The sequence below is a fragment of the Dama dama genome, chromosome 4, assembly GCF_033118175.1.
Source record: "Dama dama isolate Ldn47 chromosome 4, ASM3311817v1, whole genome shotgun sequence".
Classification (NCBI taxonomy): Eukaryota; Metazoa; Chordata; class Mammalia; order Artiodactyla; family Cervidae; genus Dama; species Dama dama.
The window spans coordinates 16,516,603-16,539,684 of NC_083684.1; the positions used below are offsets into that span (position 1 = coordinate 16,516,603).

Consider the following 23,082-nt stretch of genomic DNA (forward strand, 5'->3'; position numbering starts at 1 on the left):
GCTCATTTTAATTTAGTGACTCCTCACCCCTTTCAGGGGGAAAAGAAAGTTTTAGGACAGCTTCAAAAATAAAATAGGATAAAATAAATGAGAAAAATGGAGAAAAACAAGAATAACAAATAACCCCCAGAATAATAAGCACATTAGCCCTAAGCTAATGAATGGGAGTCATGAGTCTTTGCCCAAGTTCGTTCCCTTTGCCTCAATTTCAGATTCTTGTCTTTTCCTATCAATTGCATTTCTTTATGCCCAGGGCATTGCCCCAATCAGCACTTTAATTCCCCATGTGTATTTAATTTCCCACATGCATGGTTAGTTCCTCAGTGTGCTGGACTCTTTGCAACCCAAGGCTCCTCTGTCTATGGGATTCTCCAGGCAAGAACAATGGAGTGGGTTGCCAATTAAATTCCACCAGTTTTTCAAGTAAAAGCTTGGTACACATTCTTTTCTTTCTATATAAAAGTAACATCTAAGAACAGACTAATTTCCACACAATTCATGTACCTACCACCCTCTAAGACACACAGTGCCCTGAAATTACTCAAACTACACTTTTTCAGGTTTTGAAATATTTTCTGCCAATTCTATGAAGAGAGCATGGAAGAGTTTTTATTGTCAGTAAATGTATTTTACCTCAAGTCGCAACTTAAAGACTTTCAACCTGCTGAATGTGTTATAAAATCAGATTATCTCTTTACTGGATGTGGTATGAGAGGACGGACAGTTGGTGAGGTAAAAGCTGTTGCCAGAGAAAAATGTGACTTGAGTATTAAATTGTATGTGAGCACAAATACCTTTCAAAATATCTGAATGGCAAGGAAAAGGGTAATTCTTCACAGTGAAGAATAGAACAGCAGTTAAAAAACAAAAAACACAGGCTGTAGAACGTCCAGAAAGATACACTGCACAGATCACATCAGAAACATAAATAACCCAGTAGGGGGAAAACAGAGCAATGAGACAGTCCTTCCTTCCATCACTACTTGTTTCTTTGAAGAAAACATTTAGGACAAGGAGTCAGCCCCTTTTCGAGAGAGGTGTGTCAAGGTGTTAATAAATCCATTCTTCCTGCAGAAACTGGTATCTGAGAATAACAACAAGGGGTTTGTGGTTTCTGGGACTATTCACAAGTGCTTCTATTAGGAAAGCACTGATAAACAGGAAAACAGTGATAAAGACAGGTAAGCAATTGGAGTATCTAAACAATCTCTGAAATACTAATTAGGACATTCATCATTATAATCACAAGTGATATGAAAGGCAGGCCTAACTTGAACTGGAAACCAAGGCTGGTGGAACAGTTAATAAGACAGAAATGAAATATTAAAAGCTATTTCCATAGCAACACGGAGAATAAGAGAATGTCAATCATATAAACAATTAAAACCAACGACCAGAAAAGAAAGATGGAAGAAGAGCAACAGGAGACACGAAAGCCAGCCCAAGCTGTTTTAGAGGAAGCCACCTGGCAGTGAGCGCCAAGCTCCTGTTCACACTCGGTACTCGCAGCAATGAGGTATCACAGAACACAGTGACCTGAGGCATACACCTGACTCAGCGTACAGGTCAAAGAAGAGAAAGCTAGTCACAGTGACAAAGGCTCGCGTGATACAGGAAATGAACTTACTGTGAAAAAACAATTAAAAAAATAAAATACAAATAGAGCACTACAGAATCTATGACACATTTGGACTGGATACCACACACATATTAGTGAGCCACACTAGTGAGCAAATGTTAGATTCAGTGAGTTTAGTTACATCAACTTTCATTACACCTGTTCCAAAATAATTCACACACGGGTAAAGACAATGAACTTAAAAGTCAGCCTGTGGGGAGAGACAGCTGACGCTCTCTTACAACTGAGGCAGTGCCCACACCATCACTGGGGTCGCAAGACCAGCCACCGGCCACGGACCTCTGCAGCCCTGGCCTGTTTGCTTTAAGATACAGTCCCCTACTCCTCCGTGGGGCTCCCAAGGCACCCCTCACCGTGTCTACGATGGCTCCTTCCACTCACTGCCCAGTGCATACCTGGAGAGCATATTCCCCCAGCCAGGCTTACCATCTAGTAGCAAACACACATGCAGCAACAAGCATAGATAAGCACAGAGGATGAAAACACAGACACTTAGGAAAGGAAAAACACTTTTTATAAAAGCAACAAGCTGAGGACAAGAAGGTAGGTGTTGGTGGGAGAGCCTCAGCAGCCCAGCCTGTGTGGAATGATGGATACTGGGGCGGGGCGTGAGGCCCCGGGGTGTCAGAATCTGAGTGAGGGGTCAGCAGTGACAGAAGGACACTGATTGGGTCAATTAAATATTTTGTAGAGAATGGAGGCACCTTTCTCACCATCAGAGAAGGAAGTCTCAAACATGAAGGGAACCACTGGAAAGAGCCATGCAGGATAACAATGGAAATACTGGTGTGAATGCAAGGTTTTCAACAGACAGGTGTAGAAACATACACTCGCACCAACACATGGACATGTATATCCTAGCTCTATCTGCTGAAAGAAAGAACATGGGGGCAGCAATATTCTCATAGGAGGGAACCCCCTCACCCCCACTAGTGCCCAGCACTGGTTTTCTAAACACTATACTCCATTGAAAGAAAACAGGCTCCTTAGAGAGCGAGTTTCAGGCTGGGCAGGGTAAAAAGAGACAAATCTGGAACATGTGTGCCCAAGGGGAAGAAGGGCTCACAGAAAGGCGGGGAGGGTCACAGGGGCCCGCTGGGATCTGTGCATCCAAGTAAACGGTGAGAGTAACAGATCTTGACCCACTGAAGACAAAAGGAAAACACGAGTCCGCCGTGGCATACACACAGAAAATAAACTGAAATGCGAAGAGGATTAAGCTATTTACATGATCTCAGAATGCCTCCCAACAAAATCCTGATTTACAAAAGGAAGTAGAGGAATGCTAGGATGCAGACGCTTCATCAAGTTAACCAGAGATGGGACAAACAGACCCGGGTCCACCAGGCAGACGTGGTAGAAGAGCCTGGCATCTCCCAAGGGGTTCCTGCCAAAGACACACAACTTCAATCAGGTCATGAGCAAACATCAGGACCCAAACTGAGGGACATCTTTCAGAACGACTGGCCTACAACCACCTTAAGTACTGAGGTAATGAAAACCAAGGAACGGCTGAGATCAGGCTCCAGACTGAAGGCAACTCAAGACTCTGAACTGGATCCCTTTGCCGTGAGGACATTACTGGAACGAACAACTGGCAAAACCTGCATGGGACCAGCCTGTGATTAGATAGCGGTGGAGTATCATGACTAACTGCTGGACTCTGAAGGCTGTGCCGTGGTTATGGAAGAAGGTCCTTGCTTGCAGGAAATGCCCACTATAGTGCCTGGGGATCAAGGGCATCAGATCTGCAACTTACTTAAAAATGCAGAGAAAAAAGGGCTTGTACTATTCTTCCTCCCTTTCTGAAATGGTGGAAATGGTTTCCAAAATATACAAAAAAAAAAAGGTCCTATATCTAGTCTCAGTTGCTAGGACTGCCCTCAGGAGGGTGGGAGTATGAATTTGAAAATGTAGGGGAGGAGGGGAGGCAACTTTAAGCCTCTTGTAGACTCAGTCTGCACCGACCCGATGTGTGCACAACCAGACCACGGACCTTGTCAAACAGATTTACAACCATCAACTGTCACACAGAATGACACCTGAACATCTCAAAAGGTGTGCTGGGCTACTTACAGGGAAATTAAAAGTATTTCTCATTCTGAGGAATTAAGGAATTGAGATTGTAAACAGCCGCTAGAATTAACCCCAGTGTCTCCATAATTTACATCATAAAAGTTAAGTAACATTTTGACAGACAAAACTGAGACATCCAGATAAAATGAAATCAAGTTTAAGAATTCAACCTGAATACTTTCCTAGTTTGCTAGTGAATGTAAAAAACTCTTATGACCTTTGAGAGTTGAAACTTGTCAATACGTGAGTGTAAAAAACTTTTAGCCTGATAAATTCGGTCACAACAACAATGAACACATCCTGAGCACTCAGCATGTAGCAGACACTATCCCACATAATGTGCATGTATTAACTCCCTTAATCCTTACAACAATCTGTCCCCACCCCACTTTCAACAAGAAAACTGAGGTCCAGGCTGGCTCCGCACTGCCTGGAGTCACCTGGCTTCTGAGTGGGGAAGATGGGCTGGGAACATGCATGGTCTGGCTCCAGAGGCCACACTCTTAACAGGAAGGTTACCCGGCTTTCCTGAAATCCAGACAAGTATGAATCTAAGAGCACACAATTTATGTCCAAGTCTTTTAACTGGGGAAAAATCAGAGACCACCTAAAATGCAACAGGGAACTAGCTAAATAATTTATGTACATCATGGAATGCAATACAGCAATTTAAAATTAGGCTCCCTGGGAAGGCTGAATAATGGTTCCCAAATGATGTCCGCAGAACTTATGTTACTTTATACGGCTGACAGGACTCGGCAGGTGTAACTAAAAGGATGTCCTGATGGGGAAAGCATCCTGGATGGTCCATCTGGGTCCAGAGTAATGACAAGAGTCTTTGTAAGAGGGAGGCAGGGGAGTGATGATGGGAGCGTGAGGCTTAAGTGATACCAGGAGGAGGTCAGGCACCAAAGACTGCATGTACCTCTGGATGCTGGAAAAGGGATGGAAATACATGCTCCCTGGAACTCCCAGAAGGAATGAAGCTGAAACCTTGACTTCGGCCCAGTGAGACTGATCTCAGACTACTGACCTTCAGAACTGCCAGACAACAAATCTGTGTTGTTTTAAGCCAACAAGTGTGCAGAAATTTGTTACAGCAGCCACAGGAAGCTAACATATTTCCCAGAGAATATGGGGGAGTGCTAATGAAATAGTAAGTATAACAGTTAATGTGATCCAAATTTTCATTTTTAAATATGTAACTATATGCACCAGGGAAAAAGAACATGAAAAAAGATAACTTTGTGCAATAAAACTTGCACAGTCAGTCAAAATATGTTAAAAATGTAATTTCAACTATACATGTAGTTGTATACAGATCCCTTAAAAGGAATCTGCATGTGTGCGTGCTAAAACACTTCAGTCATGTCTGACTCTCTGAGACCCCACGAGCTGTAGCCCGCCAGGCTCCTCTGTCCGTGGGATTCTCCAGGCAAGAATACTGGAGTGGGTTGCCATGCTCTCCTCCAGAAAAGGAATCTATTTCCTAGGATCTGTTTTCAAAAATCTGTCTACCTTCTAACTTAAGGTTATGCTTTCAGCTAGTTCATTCTAAACAGCTTTGTCATCTGTAATATCACTAACTTACAGGGCCTGGTTAGGGTTGTCTCTGGATCTACTAACTGTTGACTGGATTTAATTTTTACAGTTTATGTAGAAGGCCTGGTTATTTTTCCACACAAAGGTACACCCTAAAAGAAGGTATTTACAACATCATGCATTTTCCATAAGTAAGTATATCTCCAATACAGGTACAATCAAAAAATATTTGACATCAAATACTAAATATAAAATACAAAGCTCAAATAGCTCAAATAATACAATGCCAGGAATAAGATTTAATGAGACGGGTATAAGAGGGAGACAAAGGAGAGGAGGTGTCTCACTTGGGCAGGCAACAGTTAACATTCCTCATAGCCCAGAATCTTCTATTTTGCATCATAAACCAGTGTCACTGGGATAATGATTCTGGGTATAGCTAAAGTACATACAAATTTGTTTCTTTGCAAATAATTAAAGAACGTAAGTCAGGGAAATGACTTTTATCACCCAATAGTCGTCTAATTAGGAAGATGCGCCTTGCTTTTTAATGACCCTTTACTGAAACAGATCCAGAGAAAACTGTTTAGGCCACAAAAGGGTACCACTCAGTTCAATCAAAATTTGGCTGTAAAAATACCACTTTCATAACTAATTGCACACTTGACTGTATGACCATTGTTTAACAGACTAACATTTGAGAGATGCCAGACCACACTATCTTAAAACAAAGGTGTATTCTTAAGCCTGATTGAACCATTCATTCTGGCATATTCGCCCATCAGTAGGTTTTGTAGGGGGAAATTGAGCCCAGCGAGTCAAGAGCACCAAAATCAAGAGTCATGGTCCACACTGTTTCTATTGTCTGCTCTTCCGCAGAGGCTGCTGCTGTCTCCTCATTCTCTTCACCCTCCCACCATGCAGGACCCGGCCAGCCACAAAGGAGGCTCACACTTTCCGCATTTTAAACTCATTCCTTAAGCAACCTTAGGCAAAAAGACATCCTCAATATTAATAAACCAAGTGAACAGATTTCTGTAGCAGGTCAAAACTGATTAGGCCACAGGGAGGAGGAAATCAGTTTCAAGCTGACTCAGATCATACACTGAGAGACCAAGGTCCATCTCCCATTCTTAATATTTCAAGTCATCAAGGGCTGGACTTGCCAAGTTCTTCCAATAAAATATAAGCAGTATCTCAACTCTCTCGGGATGTAAAGGGGCAGATGCAAACACACCACCCCTACTCCACTTTAAAGCACTGCACTAGGAGCTACATGCAGTCTATTGGGCCTGTGGCCTCTAGTTACCCTGGCACCTACTGTGGCTGCCACACAAATGACAGAGACAGCAGGCGGGGCAAGAACCATCTCCCACCAGACTGACAGACAAGGTAAGCACACATGAGAAGGACGCAAAGGGGATGATAAAACCTCCTGTCTCTTCAGAAGGGAGCCTGCAACATCTCATGCGGCCCGAGGAGCTTCTAAGGCGCTGCAAGCACTAGACTAGAAATGCTTTATTTACAGACACAACCAACTCTTGATTATAAGGCTACCTGGGAAGCACAATGGAGTTAGCTTATGGGCCAGGGTCCCACCTGGCCTTCCCAGTCGTCCCCCTCCCCACCTCTAAGAAAAAGGGCTCTGGCCATCTGCTTCATACATGGCAACAAAAAACATTATCTGCAAGAAGTGTCCTGCATGAATGGATAAACAAAATGTGTTACATGCAAACAGTGGAGTGTTAGTGTGCCTTAAAAAGAAACGGAGTATTGAGGGAAGGGGTAAACTAGGAGTTTAGGATTATCAGATACACACCACGATATATGGGGGCTTCCCTGATGGCTCAGATGGTAAAGAATCTGCCTGCAATGCAGGAGACATGGGGCAGGAGACCAGGGTTCAATCCCTGGGTCAGGAAGATCCCTTGGAGAAGGGAATCACAACCCACTCCAGTATTCCTGCCTGGAGAATTCTAAGCAAAGAGTCTAAGGGGCTGCAAAGATAAACAAGGGCATACTGTAGAGCATGACCTTCCCAGGTGGCACTACTAGTTAAGAACCTGCCTCCCAAAGCAGGAGCTGTGAAGGGACATGGGTTTGATCCCTGGGTCAAGAAGATGCCCTGGAGGAGGGCATGGCAATCGACTCTAGTATCCTTGCCTGGAGAAGCCCGTGGACAGAGGAGCCTGGCAGGCTACAGTTCACAGGGTCCCACACAGTCGGATGGGACTGAAGCGACTTAGCACTGTAAGCACAGAGAACTATGTTCAATATCTTGTAATAACCTACAATGGAAAAGAATCTGAAAGAGAATATACATATGTATAAATGAATCACTTCTGCTGTGCACCTGAAACTGATACGACATTGTAAAGCAATTGTACTTTTTTTTTTTTTAAAGAAGGAATGACACACCGATACACGGTACAAATTACATGAAATTTAAAACGAGTCTGCAAAGCAAAAGAAGCCAGATACAACAGTCACATATAACCCCATCTGAATATACGAAATAGTCAAAAAAGACAAATCCAAGGAGACAGCAAATTAGTGGTCGCCTGGAGCTGGAGTTAGAAATGGGCAGTGACTGCAAATGGGCACAGTGGGGGATCTTTTGGACATGGAAGAAATGCTCTAAACCTGGATTATGATGATTGCACAACTGCAGACTTACGGGGGCAAAAAAAAGAACAAATGCTGAATAAGCACACTTAAAAACAGTAATTTTAACCTTAATAAAGCGCTCACGTTAAAAAAAAAAGTGTGTGTGTGTGTGTGTGTGTGCGTATGTAAAATGGGTGCTGCAGATTAAAAGTTGGGGAGAAAAAAAATCACTGTTCTCCAAACCCTTCATTTTTATACTTAGGCAAACTGAAACCTTGAAGCGAGAGCGTTACTTACCAGCACAGTCAAGATTAAAGGGCCAAAGGAAACGAAATTCTCCAGTTCAACTCCGAGACCTTAGGCCACTCTCTCTTACTTGGAAGTGTCCTTCGGAATCTAAAGTAAATATTTAACTTAATCTGCATAGGCAAATAGGCCCAAAGTCTCAAGGGCGCTAACCCAGACAAGGGGTAAACATCTTAAATGAACGTAAAGGAGACGGTGTACAACAGTCTTAGGCAGCACGTGAAGCTCCTACAGGTCTGAGAGTCAACCAGAACCTCCCCGACCCAAATGACCGACGAGCTTCTTACCCCGCATTTATAAAACACCAGACACGGACGGGGCAGGAACCGAGGTCCCTTAAGATCCCACAGCAGGCTCCCCTCTGGGAAGCAGACCGAGAACCGCGGTCTGTTCCCAGGCTGAGGGCCCGGACGGGGGGTACCCCCGTTACACGGTGTAACTCCGTCAAAGTTCACCTCAGATAAAGGAAGCGGGGAAGTGGAGCGACCACCGAGGCGTGTCAACGCGCAAAGAGGGGCAGGCGGGGAAACCGGCTGGGAGCCCGGCCGGGGCGAGCGGCGGGACGGCGCGGCTCCCGCGAGCTCGCAAGTGGCGCACCGGCACGTCTCCAACGCTCGTCCTCCCCGCGCCCCGCACCACCCGGTTCGCGCCCGCGCGGCTCCAGGGGCACAGGGAGGCCCCGCCGCCGCCGCCGCCGCCGCCCCCGCCCGCGCAGACCCCCGCCCTCGGGGCGTCGAGCGCGGCGAGCAAGCCGGAGCGCGCGGGCAACCCGGCAGGTCGGGAGGGCCGGCGGCTCTGGAGAGCGGACTTGCCTGACGTACCTGCGGCCGCCTCAGGCTCGGGTCCGCCGGGCCCGGGATAACGGCGCCTCCGCTGCAAACACGCCTCGGGTCTCCATTCGGCGCTGTTTACTCCCAACTCTCGCGAGACTGCGCGATTGGGGCGGGGACACCGACGACCAGGACCGCCGGCCCCCGCCGACCGTGCGTGCCCTGCGTGCGCGCGCTGGACGCCGAGGTCCCGGGGCGGGGGGTACCCTGGCAACGGAGGAAGGGTGGAGGTCTCGCGACGTTTGCGGCCCCGGGGTAGGGGCGGGGTCAGGTTGCTGGGACCTGGCCGGAGTCTGGGAAAAGGACTATTGGAGTGGGCGGATGGGAGATTCTCAGGAGCTGAGGGAACCTGTATGGCCCCCGGCCGGGCGCGGCCCTGCGGAGGACAGCCGTGGCGGAACAGCCACTGAACGTTCGTGTTCATCCAGTGCTGTCTTCCTGGGGCCTGTAGAGCCAGGTGCGGCGGCGCTCCCTCTGCAAACCTCCACCCGTTTAACCCTCGCTGCAGCTCGGATGCAGGCGAGTCAAGTGCTTACTCAAGGCCTGAGGGTGCGAGTCCTCGCCTGACTTCCACCCTGACAGGCGAGACCCCGGCCTCGAGGCCGGTCTGCTCTACTCTTAACCCCTCCCAGCGTCGCCTGGACCACGGGCGCCAAGCGGAGACCCGTTGTGAAGAAACAAAGATGTATTAAACTCTCTAAAAGTGTGCCCCCCCCCCCAGTTGTCTGGGTGATTGAGATACTAAAATCACCCACTTAATGTCTAAATGTTGAGCTGATCGACACTAGACATTGGGCACAACTAGGGGATGGAAGGGCTTTCCAGGTGGCGGCAGTGGTAAAGAATCTGCCTGCCAATGCAGGAGACGAAGGCTCGATCCCTGGGTCGGGAAGATCCCCTGGAAAAGGAAATGACAACCTTGCCAGGAAAATTCCATGGACAGCTGAGCCTTGAAGGCTATAGTTCATGGAGTCGCAAACAGTCGGACACGACTGAGCTGGCACGCAAGGGGGACTGAAAGCCTGTTTTAGGTCATTTTGATGACAAATACTGTGCTACATCCTGAGATAAAACTGCTTGTATCTTGTTTGACCTTTCCACAGCACCTGGATAATGCCCCAATATTAGAAACCACAGCACTGCATATTCCTTTTAACAATATTTAACCAAACTGATATAATAGAGTGGAGAAACATAGACTCACCTACTAGCTTTTTGTAATCTTAGGCAAGTTGTACCTCAGCTCTCTGTAACTCACCTTTCTCACCCAAAGGAGATATGAATACCTCCCGAAGATGAAGGTTAAATGAAGCATACACATACAGACTTTGACACAGAACACATTCAATGAATGTGGTTGTACTAGACCAACCCAAACCTGATCAAGTTCTTCCCCACCTCCTGAGATCACATCAGTGTTAGGAACTTTCAGAGAACTCTTGACTCTTTCATTTGTAAATCCAGAGCACTCCCCCCCACCGCCACATAAGGGACTTGATCTTAAAATTAACTGTGATGTTCTAATCAGGGTTCTTTTAACAGCCCTTTAGGTCCCTATGCCACTGAATACAAAGCCCCACTGTTAGGAACAGAGGTAGGTTAGTGAATCGCAAACATCCTCGTCATGTGATACTGAAGGGGAAGGGAACTCGGCAGCTCCTGAGAGCCCTAGAAACTGCAGGGGGCCTGGAGCATGACAGGAGGTGGCCTGGAAATTTACCAAGGTAGGCTGAGTGCCCCAGAATCCTGGTCTACCGGTTTTCCACCACTCCAGGTTCTGGTAACTCCCTAAACTAACACTTCATGTGTATAATAAAGCATTTGTAATCCCATGGGAAGGTAAATCTTTATTAAACCTGAATGCTATTTTAAAGAGTAACAGTCCAGAGACAGAGACACAGAAAGACTGATTTTGGAGTGCACACAGTGGCAAGACTCGAGATGCTGTTTAACCCAAATGTGCCAAGATTTTAAGTAATTCAGGTGAAAGCAAAACAAAGCAAAAAAGACTCCTCAGAAGAGCTGTCTACTCATAGTCTCCCTTTTTCGTCCCACTCCTTGAACTTGCTACTTTTCATCCCCACCGCTCAACGAAAAATGGATCATGGCAAAACCACCAGTGATCTCCCTATCACCCACGTCAAGGAACAAAAATCGGCCTTTATTTTATTCAACCTATCAGGAGAACGAGAGCAAAAAAATCAACTCTGTAGTTTCAAGACTTATGAGACATATGACTATGCACAATTTTCTGACTGAATTACCAGCTTTTAATGAATTACTGTCACAGGTGTTCAGAGATTAATTTTTTGTAATTTTTAAGTATTTGTTTCTATGGGGGGGAGGAAAATGTTTCTCTCTTTCCAAACATACGAACCAACATCTCTTCTAAAGGAAGCAGAAGCAACTGCTTTTATTGTTAAATTTTCAGGTCACAGGTTATTTCAAAGGTTTATTTCCCACATCCTTAATAAGAAACCCCAGCTACAGTGGTCCAATTATGACTCTCAAATGAGCACTGGCAAAGATGAAACCTAAGAAAGATTCTTGATTTTCATCTTTTGTTAACTTTGCACTGATCAGCATATTTACGTATGTCCTGCCAAGAAGAAAATTTTAAAACATCACTGACATGGTTTACTTAGTCTCATCATGTAACAATGATCCAACATCTAATCTATAAATATTAGACACTGCTGTACCACACAACACCTTAAATATAAATATGGTATTTTTACATCACGTTGCTACTTGTTATACAACAAAGTTCAAGTCAATGTGGCATGAAGTCAAGTTTTCTCTAGTCTTAATGACCATCAATTAACTGTCAGGTGGGGAAATGCCAAATATGACAAAGGCTTCCAGCTAACGCCATCAAAATCATCACTTCCATGTAGTATCACTGGTATGTGACTTTTCACACCTGCAGTTCTTCCTCTTGTGTAATGAAGGCCTGATCTGTAAATGGAAGAGCTTCTGAATTTAACCTCTGATCCTAAGTCCAAGTCAGATCTGGAAATACTAAGGCAATGTCACTGGCAAAACTGTGGGCATAAAATAAAAGCATGCTCAGGCCTCCTCGTAATGGATATCAGCTCAGGAGTAAGCGATTCCATGAAAGTCCTGATTTCAATTAACTGGTTTCTGCGTCAGCGCTACAATATTAAACCCTGGATTTCAAATGTGCACAGACTGACATATTCGTCTCGTGATTTACAATTGTCAAAGCACTAGGTATATGGTTCTCAAAAATGTTTGGCTTCATAAGACCTGAACCAAAAAGACTACACAGTAGGTTTCAGTGCAAACCCATATAGTGGTGGTTATTGGGCATTAATTATCTTCACACCAATGAAAGTGTTCACTGTAACATACAAATTTGTTACATGAACCAAGAATGAGCTTCTAACTGATTTCAACAGATACAGTATGTCTTTTCACACACGTAATTTGTCCATATTTTAACTATTATTCTATAAATACTTGATATTTATATCATTAATGCTACTGGGATGGAATAATATTACACAGAAAAGTGTTTCACAGCCAGGTATGAGAAGTTCTAGAGGGCTACACTTCAGTTATAAAATGGGTCATAGGCTGAGAAATCACTACTTATCCACAGTAACTATAAGTCAAGAGATGACTGAGGGTCAGTCATCACATGTCCAAAGCTAGGAATGAATTAATTCCTTAGTAGATTAAAAAAAAAAAAAAAACACAACAATGTTGTTAGGCAACATTGTTAGGTGATATTATATATGGCAAACCTATAGCACAAAATTAGGTGGCCTTGTTTAGTATGAAAAAGAATAATGTAGAATTTTAATACCCCTTTGGATGCCACATTAAGACATCTTGACAAGAAATCTTTTTTAAAGTAACCTACCAATAAATAAAGTTGCCCGGATGTACACAACATATGCACACACATGGTTCTCTAATTATCAGTTGAAGAGCGGCATTTCACACACAGAGAGCCAAACGACTAAAGCTACATAATGTAATACAGGCTTCCACGAACTATACCAGCAATCTTACCTAGAAAATAACACTTTTCAATAGTCTTTCCTGATGAACACTGAAAACCAATGCTATAATTCATCTACTGACATAGATAATTTCCCTTAAGAAACATGTGAGACTGTAAGAGCTCATATCGTATTTCAGTATCATACTACTGTAGCTCCTAGAACAACATAAATCACACAACTTCTGAAAAGTTTAAAAAAAAAAAAACACACACATCAAATTTTAGGTTTCCTCCAGCAGTTCTCATGCCACAGTCGATATTTACTCTGTGCCCTCTGCACGGCCCTTAAGGGTTTTCCCACAGCACTCTTAAAAGGTTTATGTTTGTTTTGCAAAGGATAAGTCAAGAATATGCTAAATAATCGAAAAAAGTGCAGAAGATAAATTCCATGTGTTCCTCCAAATGTAGAATACTGCAGGCTCCCACAAGTCGGCCAAACTTCCCAGCCGTCATCCGGCTTCAAGCTTTGCAGGATAAGGCCTCCTTACGCAAAGAACGGTTGAGAATATTTGCTCCCCACACCCAGAGCCATTCAGGCATATACTGTGCGAAAAGAAACTAAAGATGAAAGAGAAAAGAATTACAAGGTTAGAATCCAAAGCCATCGACAACAAACTGTACAGATCAGCAATGATTTAAGCCAACAAACATCACCAATCACCTTAAATACAAAAGAGGAAAGAAACCTTAGGTGATACTGCATTGAGTACCCACTTCTGCACAAGACCCTGTGCTAGACTCTCTGGGGAGCAGAAGTGGGGTCACCACCCGCTCACCCCTTCCGCTAAGTAGGCAGGACAGACCTACATGCAGCAATACCATTCCATCTTTACTCAGTGTGATATAAATAGCAGGTCATGTAGGTAAGAATTCCAAGTCATCCCAGGAATAAAAGGCAGGTCAAAGAGCAAAATGCATCCACGGTCAGTACAGTGAGAGAGAACTGGGGTTTGAGGGGCAGGGTGGAGCTTACTCTACTGACATTAAAACAGCGGATTTCCTCTTCTAGATGTCATGCAGCTGGAACTTTCAAATGTTCTTAACACAATAAATCCGCAGAAGAGAATTCAGTGACTGAACTGGAACCACTAAGATTTGAGAATCAGAATTTACGATCCTCATCTTCCAGCATCAGGCTTCAATCAGATTGCCATGTATCTATCGTTTGGAAAGGTTTAGGATGCCTTAACCTTAATTACGAGGGCTGAGCACACACGGCTGGTTACCTGGATGGAATGGGACCAGTATCCTGTGGTCCTTTTTGAAATGCCGAGGGTAGAAACAGCATGATGTGCATACACTTTTGGGGAAGGCACCAACCACGGGCACTTGTGCAGAAAGCTGCCAGGGGCGGCCACATTGGTAGCCACGTAGAATGGGATTAAACTCTGTACAAAGATTCCCTTGGAAGCATATTCATACTGCAATGCTCTGCTGAAGTGGTCTAAATACGCCTGTTAAATAAAACAGGAGGGGAAAAGACTGATTTTGTTGGGAACTCAAAAGAGATCAAGAAGAAAAAAAAAGACCTATGGTCATTTTGGGAAAAAAATACAGCATAAGCAAACATCAGCTGCTGACACAGAACTCAACAAACTAGACCAAACCATTGTGATAAACATTTTCCTACATGATGACTTCACTTTCCACCTGGGAACAGGTTACCTTAGATGCTGAGAATGCCGCCAGCTGCGGGGTGGGTTTGCAGCAGGAGCCGGAGGAGATGGTGACGATGGCGCCCTTCTTCCTCTCCACCATCCCTGGCAACACGATGTGGACCATGAGGCTGGCCGCGGCAATGTTCACGTTGACGATGTCCCAGAGCGTGTCCTCAGAGACCTGTGTGAAGTACTGTGGATAGGGGTAGAACACACCCACATTATTCACCAGGATGCCAATGTCTCTGTCCTGCAAGGCTTCCCGGATCATGTCATAAATCTCTCGGCCACTGCTGAAGTCCGCGACTATAACGTCAGTCTCCACTTTGTAGGTGTCAGCTATGTCTTTAGCGACCATATGCAGCTTCTCTTGGTTCCGGCTGATCAGGACGATGTTGAGCCCACGGCTGGCCAGCTCCTCTGCATAGGCCCTTCCAATCCCATCCGTGGCACCTACAGGACAAGCCGGGAAAGGGAGCAAACTCATTTCACGGTGCGACCCTTAAAACGGACCTTAAATACCCCGTGTCTGGGTTTAATCAGAGAAGGATTCACACTAGAAATAAACTCAGTTCTGGGAGTAATCAGTCAAGCACAAGGTGGAATCCGTAATACAAATGACACGAGCTAATCAAATGCTCGCCCAGACACTCTGACAGGTAGAGGAAGCGCTGCTTTACGTTCGCCAAGGTGACTGTGAGACACAGTGGGAGACTGTTTTCAAAGCCTCATCTGGTCTCAGTGAGTGTCAGAAGGTACTTTCCTAGGAAACAATGGTAAATGAAAATGAAATTTAAAAGAAGGGAAGCATTTCTGAAAGTGGTACCAGTTTGTAAGGACACTTTCAAAACAGAGAGCAAGAAGGAAAAGCAAGCAGCAGGAAGGCGGGGCTGGATGGGGAACAGGAGGTGACAGAAGAAGGACAAAGTCACAGGGAAACACCTTCCAAGATGAGTGGTGAGAAATGTGCACATAATCCTAACAGAGGAAGTTTTATTTCTTTATCCCATGAAAACATGATTAAATTCAGTAAGTCCCTGAATGAAGCATCCAACTTATAACACAGATCAAACGGGAAAGATGACTTCGTTTTTAAATCAGGCAAGAAATGAAATCTCATCTCTTACCACTCACGACCGCCCATCTTCCATACTGCTTGATCAGGTCCGCTCTGCTCACCAGGCGCGGGATGAAATGCAGCCTGATGAGGCTATAGAAGTCACAGACGACGGTGATGCTTTTTCTGGCCGTGTACCAGGCTCCAACCAAGGCGAGGGCTTCCATGTAGCAGTTGCAAGACCTTGCGATTTCCCTGTACAAGAGGTAGAAGCTGTCGACGGCAGCCATGGCAGCCTGCAGGGGCGGGAAGCGAGAGAGGTGGTCTTTGCTTAGTAACTGAAAGGAACACACACAGTTTGGGTGAAGAAGGACGTTTGAGACATCAGGGCTTAACAATTTTGCATTCATTCAAATAACAGTAACTGTTCAAATGCACGTAGCCTGTGGATCCAGTCAATTTATGATATCATTACTTGACATCTGCAGCTTACAAAGTTCTTTCCGTCCAAGAAGATTAATCAACATGATTATCAGGAGTTGCCAAATTCCTACTAAAATCCAGGCACTGAGCTAAATGTTATGGATATGACAATAAACACAATATGCTCTGTGCCCTAAGGAGTCCCCAGCCCAGCTTAGTGACAGGCACAGACTTTTTAATTCACGTAAGAGCTGAGAGTAATGTTTATTTCTTTTATTGAATTTATTTATGCAAAACTGGCAAGCACAGAGGACCTATTATCCCTGTAGAGACAAAGTATGAAAAACAGAGGCACTATTAAGACATAGCCTTGGCCTCAAAGGGGGCTTCCTGATCACTCAGACAGTATAGAAACTGCCTGCAATGCAGGAGACCAGGGTTCAGTCCTTGGGTCAGAAAGATCCCCTGGACAGAAGAATGGCTACCCACTCCAGTGTGCTTGCCTGGAAAATCCCATGGATAGAGGAGCCTGGTGGGCTACAGTCCACAGGGTCTCAAAGAGTCAGACAGGACTGAGCGACTAACACTTCAGCCTCAAAGACCTTACAGCTCACTCTGAGACAAAACTATGCTCTAATACTCTAACATAAACGGCATTATGTATAAATAATATTCATAAATGTACAGTTTAAAAAGAGATACTCCCCGAACCTGAAGACATGGTTTTCAGAAATGACAGAGGCTAAGCACACTTCATCTGGCTGGCATCACTGGCACACCGTCCTCCCCGCCTGGCCCCTTGTGTTTGGGGAAACAAAAGCCCAATATAGCTCTTGTAAGTATCCACACAGCAAGCATCTTTACGCGCCACGCACTGGGATGGACACTAAGGTTCCAAAGAGGAAGCAAACGACTGCCTAGGAGGAGAGACTGACAGCTAACAAAACAACTTAAAATTCCATATGAACTGGTGTGTGCATCTGCAATCAGAGAGGCACAGAACGGCTGGGCATGACCAAGGCTGATAAACTTCCTTCCAGACTAGACCAGGGGAGTCACCAAGGCCTGAGCCAACCACGTGCTCTCAGTGAGGGTCAGGTATCAAAAAGATCAGAACCGACCACAATTAAACTACAGGGAGCTCAGACGTGCACAAGCACAAGGGTATATAGCATTTATTAATATTATGTAAGAGAAAATAGATTTAAGCCAAACACAAAATTTACATAAACTGTCTGGAAGTGGCCTCTCTCATAGAAATCTGTATAGGAAAAAACTAAGTTTTTTTCTGAAACTAAGAAAAAAATCCCTGACAGTACCAGCAAAAATTGGCATAAGCTTAAGGAAGAATAATTCCCTCCCACTCCACCGCAATGCAATTTGAGCTCAACCAAGGTCTGCAGAGTAAAGAAAACAAACTAACCTCTGGAATGGGACACGCTGTAAGAAATGACACCACACTGGTAACAGGCGCATAAAACAACAAAAAACTACTGAATGTAAATACATATGCGTGTGTGTGTGTGTGTGTGTGTGTGCATGTGTGTGTGTGTGTGTTGAGTATGCATATGAGTGTGTAGGCCAAATTACAAACCAACAAAACATACGAAAGAAATATGATAGAAAACTGAAGAAGCAGGCAGTAGGATTCCTAAATGCCCCACAATGCGCGTATGACCCCTCAAACATTAAACTTTACAATCCTGTCCTGTGCTGTGCTTAGTCGCTCAGTCATGTCTGACACTTTGTGACCCCATGGACTACAGCCCACCAGGCTCCTCTGTCCATGGGGTTTCCTAGGCAAGAATACTGGAGTGGGTTGTCATTCTCTCTTCCAGGGGATCTTCCCAACCCAGGGATCGAACCCACTGCTACCACACTGACAGGCAGATTCTTTACCACTGAGCCACCAGGGAAGCCCTCGGGGTCACAGTCCTCCACCTCAAAGGCATCCCCTCTTTGTATGCTATGCCTCTCAAAGCTTCCAGATGCTCGTGATGAGGCAGTGACGGGTCCCCCCCATACCGTGGCAGAAGAGAGCCACATCCTGGGGGGCAGGTGCTAGGTGGAAAGGCCCCTCCCAGTCACACTGGCTGCTTCCCGGGACAGAGCTGATTCAAGATTCCCAGAGAAGTGACCAAAAACACTAGCTCCTTACAAAGAAGAACATAAAAACTGAAAATCCGAGTCCAACCACCCTAAGCTGGGAGTTCCCAAAATAACACTTCTACAGTGGACACGTGCCATCTGTCACACCTACTCAAAGAGTAGGCCATGAGGAAAGTAAATGCAAAACATGATACTTGCATGCACCAGTACTTTTTGAACAAAATGTAATAACACAACCATAAGCAAAACAACAACAACAACTAGATTCTTGGAACATTAAATCTAGTCTTCAAAATAATAGGTGGGTATACGTCTAAGATGTTACACAATGTTTTCAGTAAAACACTGGACGCCACATATCAAGGTCTAATAGATTGGAGCCAAAGAAATACTTGTGGGGAAAAATGCATGGCAGGCGTGTCTGTAATAAGGTTCCAGCTAAAAGGAGGTCACATGTGCCTTGGGGAATGACCTCACCTCAAGGGGAAGCTGTGTAAACTTCAACCCCTCCTTGAACACCATTTTTCTCAAGAATGTGAGATGGAAAAACTTCAGAAAAGATGCCTGACTACGACAGAGTCCTCAGTCGTTCTGCCCAAGTCATTCTCCCCAGTCATTCTCCGCCTGCAGTCTCCTCTTACCTCCTCTGCCAGCTCTGGGCCTCCAGGAGCTGCTCTGTCTTCTTTTCAGGACAAGCTGCAAGCAAAAACAAACAGCAAACGCCTTTCCCTCACAGCTCAGCTGGGAAAACTTTACATAAAACTCAGACCAAAGGTTTTTAAAAGTTAAAAGAAAGTAAAAATGCATGTGCCATGAATCCAAACAATACTTTGGCCACCTGAGGCAAAGAGCCAACTCCCTGGAAAAGACCCTGACGCTGGGAAAGACTGAGGGCAGGAGGAGAAGGGGACGACAGAGGATGAGATGGTTGGATGGCATCACCGACTCAATGGGCATGAGATTGAGCAAACTCCAGGAGATGGTGAAGGACAGGGAAGCCTGGCGTGCTGCAGTCCATGGGGTTGCAGAGTCGCACACGACTGAGCGACTAAACAACAATTTAAGAAAATTGGAAAAATGTACACCAAAGTTGTCTATTATGCACAGCTCAAAGAATAAAAAAACACTCCTGGGGCCCCAGGACTCCACAAATCAAATCAGAGTCTTAGAAGGCCCAATGCCTCCTCCCTGGTCACATCCCCTTCCACCACACTTGGGGTAATCACTCTCCTAAGTTCTGATGTAATCATTCCCTTGCTCTCTTCTTTCTCTCGTAAATAGTTGTATACCACCCTACCAGAGATTCTGAAATAACAGTAGTCCGTTTTGCCCCTTACATAAGGAATAGGGCCCACGTACTCTTCAGGGACTTGTTCCTCTCACTCAGGGCTGTTTCCCAGACCCAGGCACACCTCCGCAGCGGCAGGCCATAAACTCTCACTGCTGCACCGTCTCATGGCACAGACACAATCCGTATGTCCAGTCTACTGCTGATGGGTTGTTCCTGTTGGTTTTGACTTTACAACTACAAACAGAGCTGCTGTCAACCTTCTCGTGCATGCACAAGAGTTTCTCAAAGGGACAGGCCTGAGAGTTGAACTGCTGGGCCACAGGGCGTCCATGTGTTCAACCAGATGCTGCCAAAGCGGCTGAGCCACTTTACACGCCCACCAGCAGCAGAGTGTGAGCTCACGCTGCCTCCTCTCAATGGCTGGCAACATCCAACAGTTCGCCTCCCGCCAAAGGCTGGCTGTGAAATGGGATCTCACCATCGTCTGCACTGGCATTTCCTGACTGTTAATAAGGCTGGCACTCCCTCCTGACGTTTATGTGCTGTTTCTGTTTTCTCATCTATGAAATGCCTGTTTCTAGCTTTTGATCTTACTTCTTTTCAAGTCAACTTTCTAAAAAATTTAATTTTTAAAAATTGTATTTATTTATTTTGGCTGAACCACAGAGCATGCTGGATCAAACCCAAGCCCCCTGCACTGGACATGCAGAGTCTTAACCACTGCACCACCAGGGAAGTCCCCTTGTGACCTTCTTTCTATTGTGTTGTCTTTTTTTTTCTTTCAGAGTTCTAAGTATTCTCTCCACATTCTAGATACTAGTCCTCTGTATGCTTTGTCTCTTTATACAAGTGCTTTTGATGAAATGAATGTCTTAGTATCAACATCAACAAAGTCCAATTTATCAATCTTTTTTCTGCATGGGTTATGCTTGTTACGTCTCATTTCAGAAATCCCATCTTAACCCCAGGTCAGAAAGATATTTTTCCGTATTATTTTCCAAATTTTTTCTTTTCTTTTCTTTTCTTTTTTACAATTCTGCTTTTCAGATTCAAGTCTTTAATCCACCTGTGGCCTTGTGATGGTGTGAGGCTGGGGTCGCATCCATCTCTACTGTTCCTCCCCAGACCCTAGCATGGTGCTAGGTATACAGTATTTATTTAACAAATAGAAGCAAACAATGCCTTGTGTTCAAAGCTCAAATTTCACTCGGGTAGAAATAACTTGAGAAGCTTCTCCAACTTTGCATCAGCACTTTGATGAAGCTGTTATTGGTGTATCATGACTTTTTGGAGTTTCCTTACCCTCCCCCCGTGCCAAGTTTCAGTATACAGCTAACGTAAACTACATGGAGAGAGTCAAAACATGGGAGTTCTTGTCCAAGATCCAATACCCCTCAGTTTCAGGTCTCCACTTACGCAGTAGGAATTAAAACTATAAGAGCATCCACTCCTGGGTACAGACCCAAGATAACTGAAGACTTAGGCTCACACAAAAACCGGTATGGCTGTGCTTCATTAATCACTAGCTAAAAAGTAGAAATAACCCAAATGTCCAACAACAGATGAATGGGCAAACAAAATGTGGTCTCTCCACATGATGACTATTAATTCAGCAATGAAAAGAACAAAGTATGGATACATGTTATGATATGGACAAATCTCGAGAACAGTATGCTAAGCCAAAGAAGCGAGATGCAAAAGACCACTCGTTATAGGACCCCATGTATGGGAAATGTCCAGAAAAGGCAAATCCAGAGACAGAAAGGAGACGAGAGCTGCCACAAGGCAGGAGGAGTGGGAAATAGGGGGCGACTGCCAATGGGGTGTGATTTCTTTGGGGAATGATGGGAATCTTCTGGAATTAAACAGTAGTGATGGTTGTGGACAGTTAACATGCTACTATGAACAGCACACGCTTAACTGGCTAAAATGGTGAATTTTGTTATGTGACTTTTATTTTTTAAAAAAATCTGCTTAAAAAAAAAAATTTGTTGAGCTCTATCTATGTCTGTGGAATATTACTGTAGTGATCACAACCACGGACTCCGAAAACAGACATCCTGGGTTTGAACCCAGGCTCCCCATGTAAGAGCTGTGTGTATTGGGTGAAGTTACTTAATTACTTCACAGAGCTTTCCTTATATTACTTGCAAATATGGGGCTAATATTTCCTGCCTAAGATTATAATGAAAATGAAATCAGATCATACTATGAAGCACTCAGAGTCTGGGAATATCAGCCCTCAATAAATCTTGGCTATTAACCACTATAATTTAATGTTCAATAATGTTAGTTATTGTCTATTTGCAGCGCTCAGGGTTAAAATCTGGCTTTCTGCAAAAGACTCCACTAAGTGCTTTCTTCCTATCATGGCAATTCTCTCATCAACCCTTCCAGGCAGAGTTGTAATCATGCCCAGTTTACAGACATGGAAACTGAGGCTTACCGAGGTAAAGTGGCACAGCCAGGACTCTGCAGCTAAGAAGTGGGCGGTGGGAATACAGATCAAGGTCTGTTCAAGTCCAGAGGCCTGCCTGGTGACCCCCACTCTGAGACCCCCAGGCGGGCATCCTGCTGACATCACCAAGCGGGCCGCTGGGTTGGGCTTCGCCGGGCTGCACGTTCCTTCGGAACAGCGACAGCCTCCCTGGTCCCCAGAAACCTTCCCCTCCAGCACCCGGCAGGGCCCAACAAACCACCGCCGCTGGAGAGCTGGTGGGGCCCTTTCTCCAAGAGCGCCCTTAGTCTGAATTACTTCTCATTCAGAACAAAGACGAAGACAACAAACCCCACTCAGACCGAGTCCCTTTGGAAACGAGAATAAAGAAGCACAAACCGGTGCCTTTCAGAGCCTCGTGGGGAGCACCCGGGTCAGGTCCGAGAAAGAGATGGGCCCGCGCTCGGGGTGGGTGGGGCACCAGGTCCGCCGGGTCCCGGGGGAGGGGCGGGCCCAGAAGACGGGCTCCTCATGGGGGTGCAACGCCCGGATGGAGTTGGGGAAGAGGCGCTCAGGGTGGACAGGCCAGGAAGGAGGGGTGCTGGGGGCGGGGGTCCCAGGGAAGGGAGGGAAAACAGGGTCCGGGGGTACCGAGGGTCTCGGCGAGGAGGGTGCTGGTCTCGGGGGGCGTGGTGGGACGCAGAGCGAGCAACCGGGCCGAAGCCCCGCCGGGCGCCGAAAAAGCCTAGGAGGCTCTGGGACCCGGGGGTGCGCGCGGGGGACGCGGTACCTGCAGAGACAGCGCGGCCTCGAAGCTGGTCCCGCCAAAGACGCGCGGCCGCCGCCCCCGTCACCGCAGCCGCAGCAGCTCCCCGGGCCGCGCCCCCACGTGACCCGCGCACGCGCTGGGGGCGTGGCCGTTGCTGGACCCGCCCCCGGCGTTCCGACGCTCAGGCCCCCCCGAGTGCGCGTGTGCAGCGGTTGCCGTGGAGACCAGGGAAGCGTTGGGCCGCCAACGACGCGGGCTCCGGTGGCCTGGTGGGCTAGGGTCCATAGCTATCCCGCAGAACCGGG

The 23,082-nt window shown here is 45.8% G+C and overlaps 3 protein-coding genes across 4 annotated transcripts in view; all 3 read right to left on the reverse strand.

Moving 5' to 3' along the window:
• MBTPS1 (membrane bound transcription factor peptidase, site 1) overlaps window positions 1–9,134 on the reverse strand; it is a 44,527-nt gene extending 35,393 nt beyond the window's left edge. Inside the window, exon 1 of the mRNA XM_061138291.1 lies at window positions 8,992–9,134. The gene's annotated coding sequence lies outside the window, so the exon portion shown is untranslated. The remainder of the gene's footprint in view (window positions 1–8,991) is intronic.
• A 2,113-nt stretch (window positions 9,135–11,247) lies between these two features.
• Window positions 11,248–22,902, reverse strand: HSDL1 (hydroxysteroid dehydrogenase like 1). 2 transcript variants are annotated; one of them, XM_061138292.1, is made up of 6 exons: window positions 22,799–22,902; window positions 18,922–18,976; window positions 15,819–16,044; window positions 14,699–15,144; window positions 14,260–14,487; window positions 11,248–13,591 (listed from the first exon to the last, which is right to left on the reverse strand). In XM_061138292.1, exons 3-6 carry the CDS (start codon window positions 16,036–16,038, stop codon window positions 13,493–13,495), a joined length of 993 nt encoding a protein of 330 aa, XP_060994275.1. In that variant the 5' UTR covers window positions 16,039–16,044; window positions 18,922–18,976; window positions 22,799–22,902; the 3' UTR covers window positions 11,248–13,492. The 2 variants fall into 2 exon arrangements, with proteins under 2 accessions (XP_060994275.1, XP_060994276.1); XM_061138293.1 differs by lacking the exon at window positions 18,922–18,976 and having other exon boundaries at window positions 22,799–22,898.
• LOC133052517 (basic proline-rich protein-like) lies at window positions 22,417–23,062 on the reverse strand. The gene is made up of 2 exons (XM_061137457.1): window positions 22,863–23,062; window positions 22,417–22,798 (listed from the first exon to the last, which is right to left on the reverse strand). The coding sequence occupies exons 1-2, from the start codon at window positions 23,060–23,062 to the stop codon at window positions 22,417–22,419; spliced, it is 582 nt and encodes a 193-aa protein (XP_060993440.1).
• Between the last annotated feature and the right edge of the window lie 20 nt (window positions 23,063–23,082).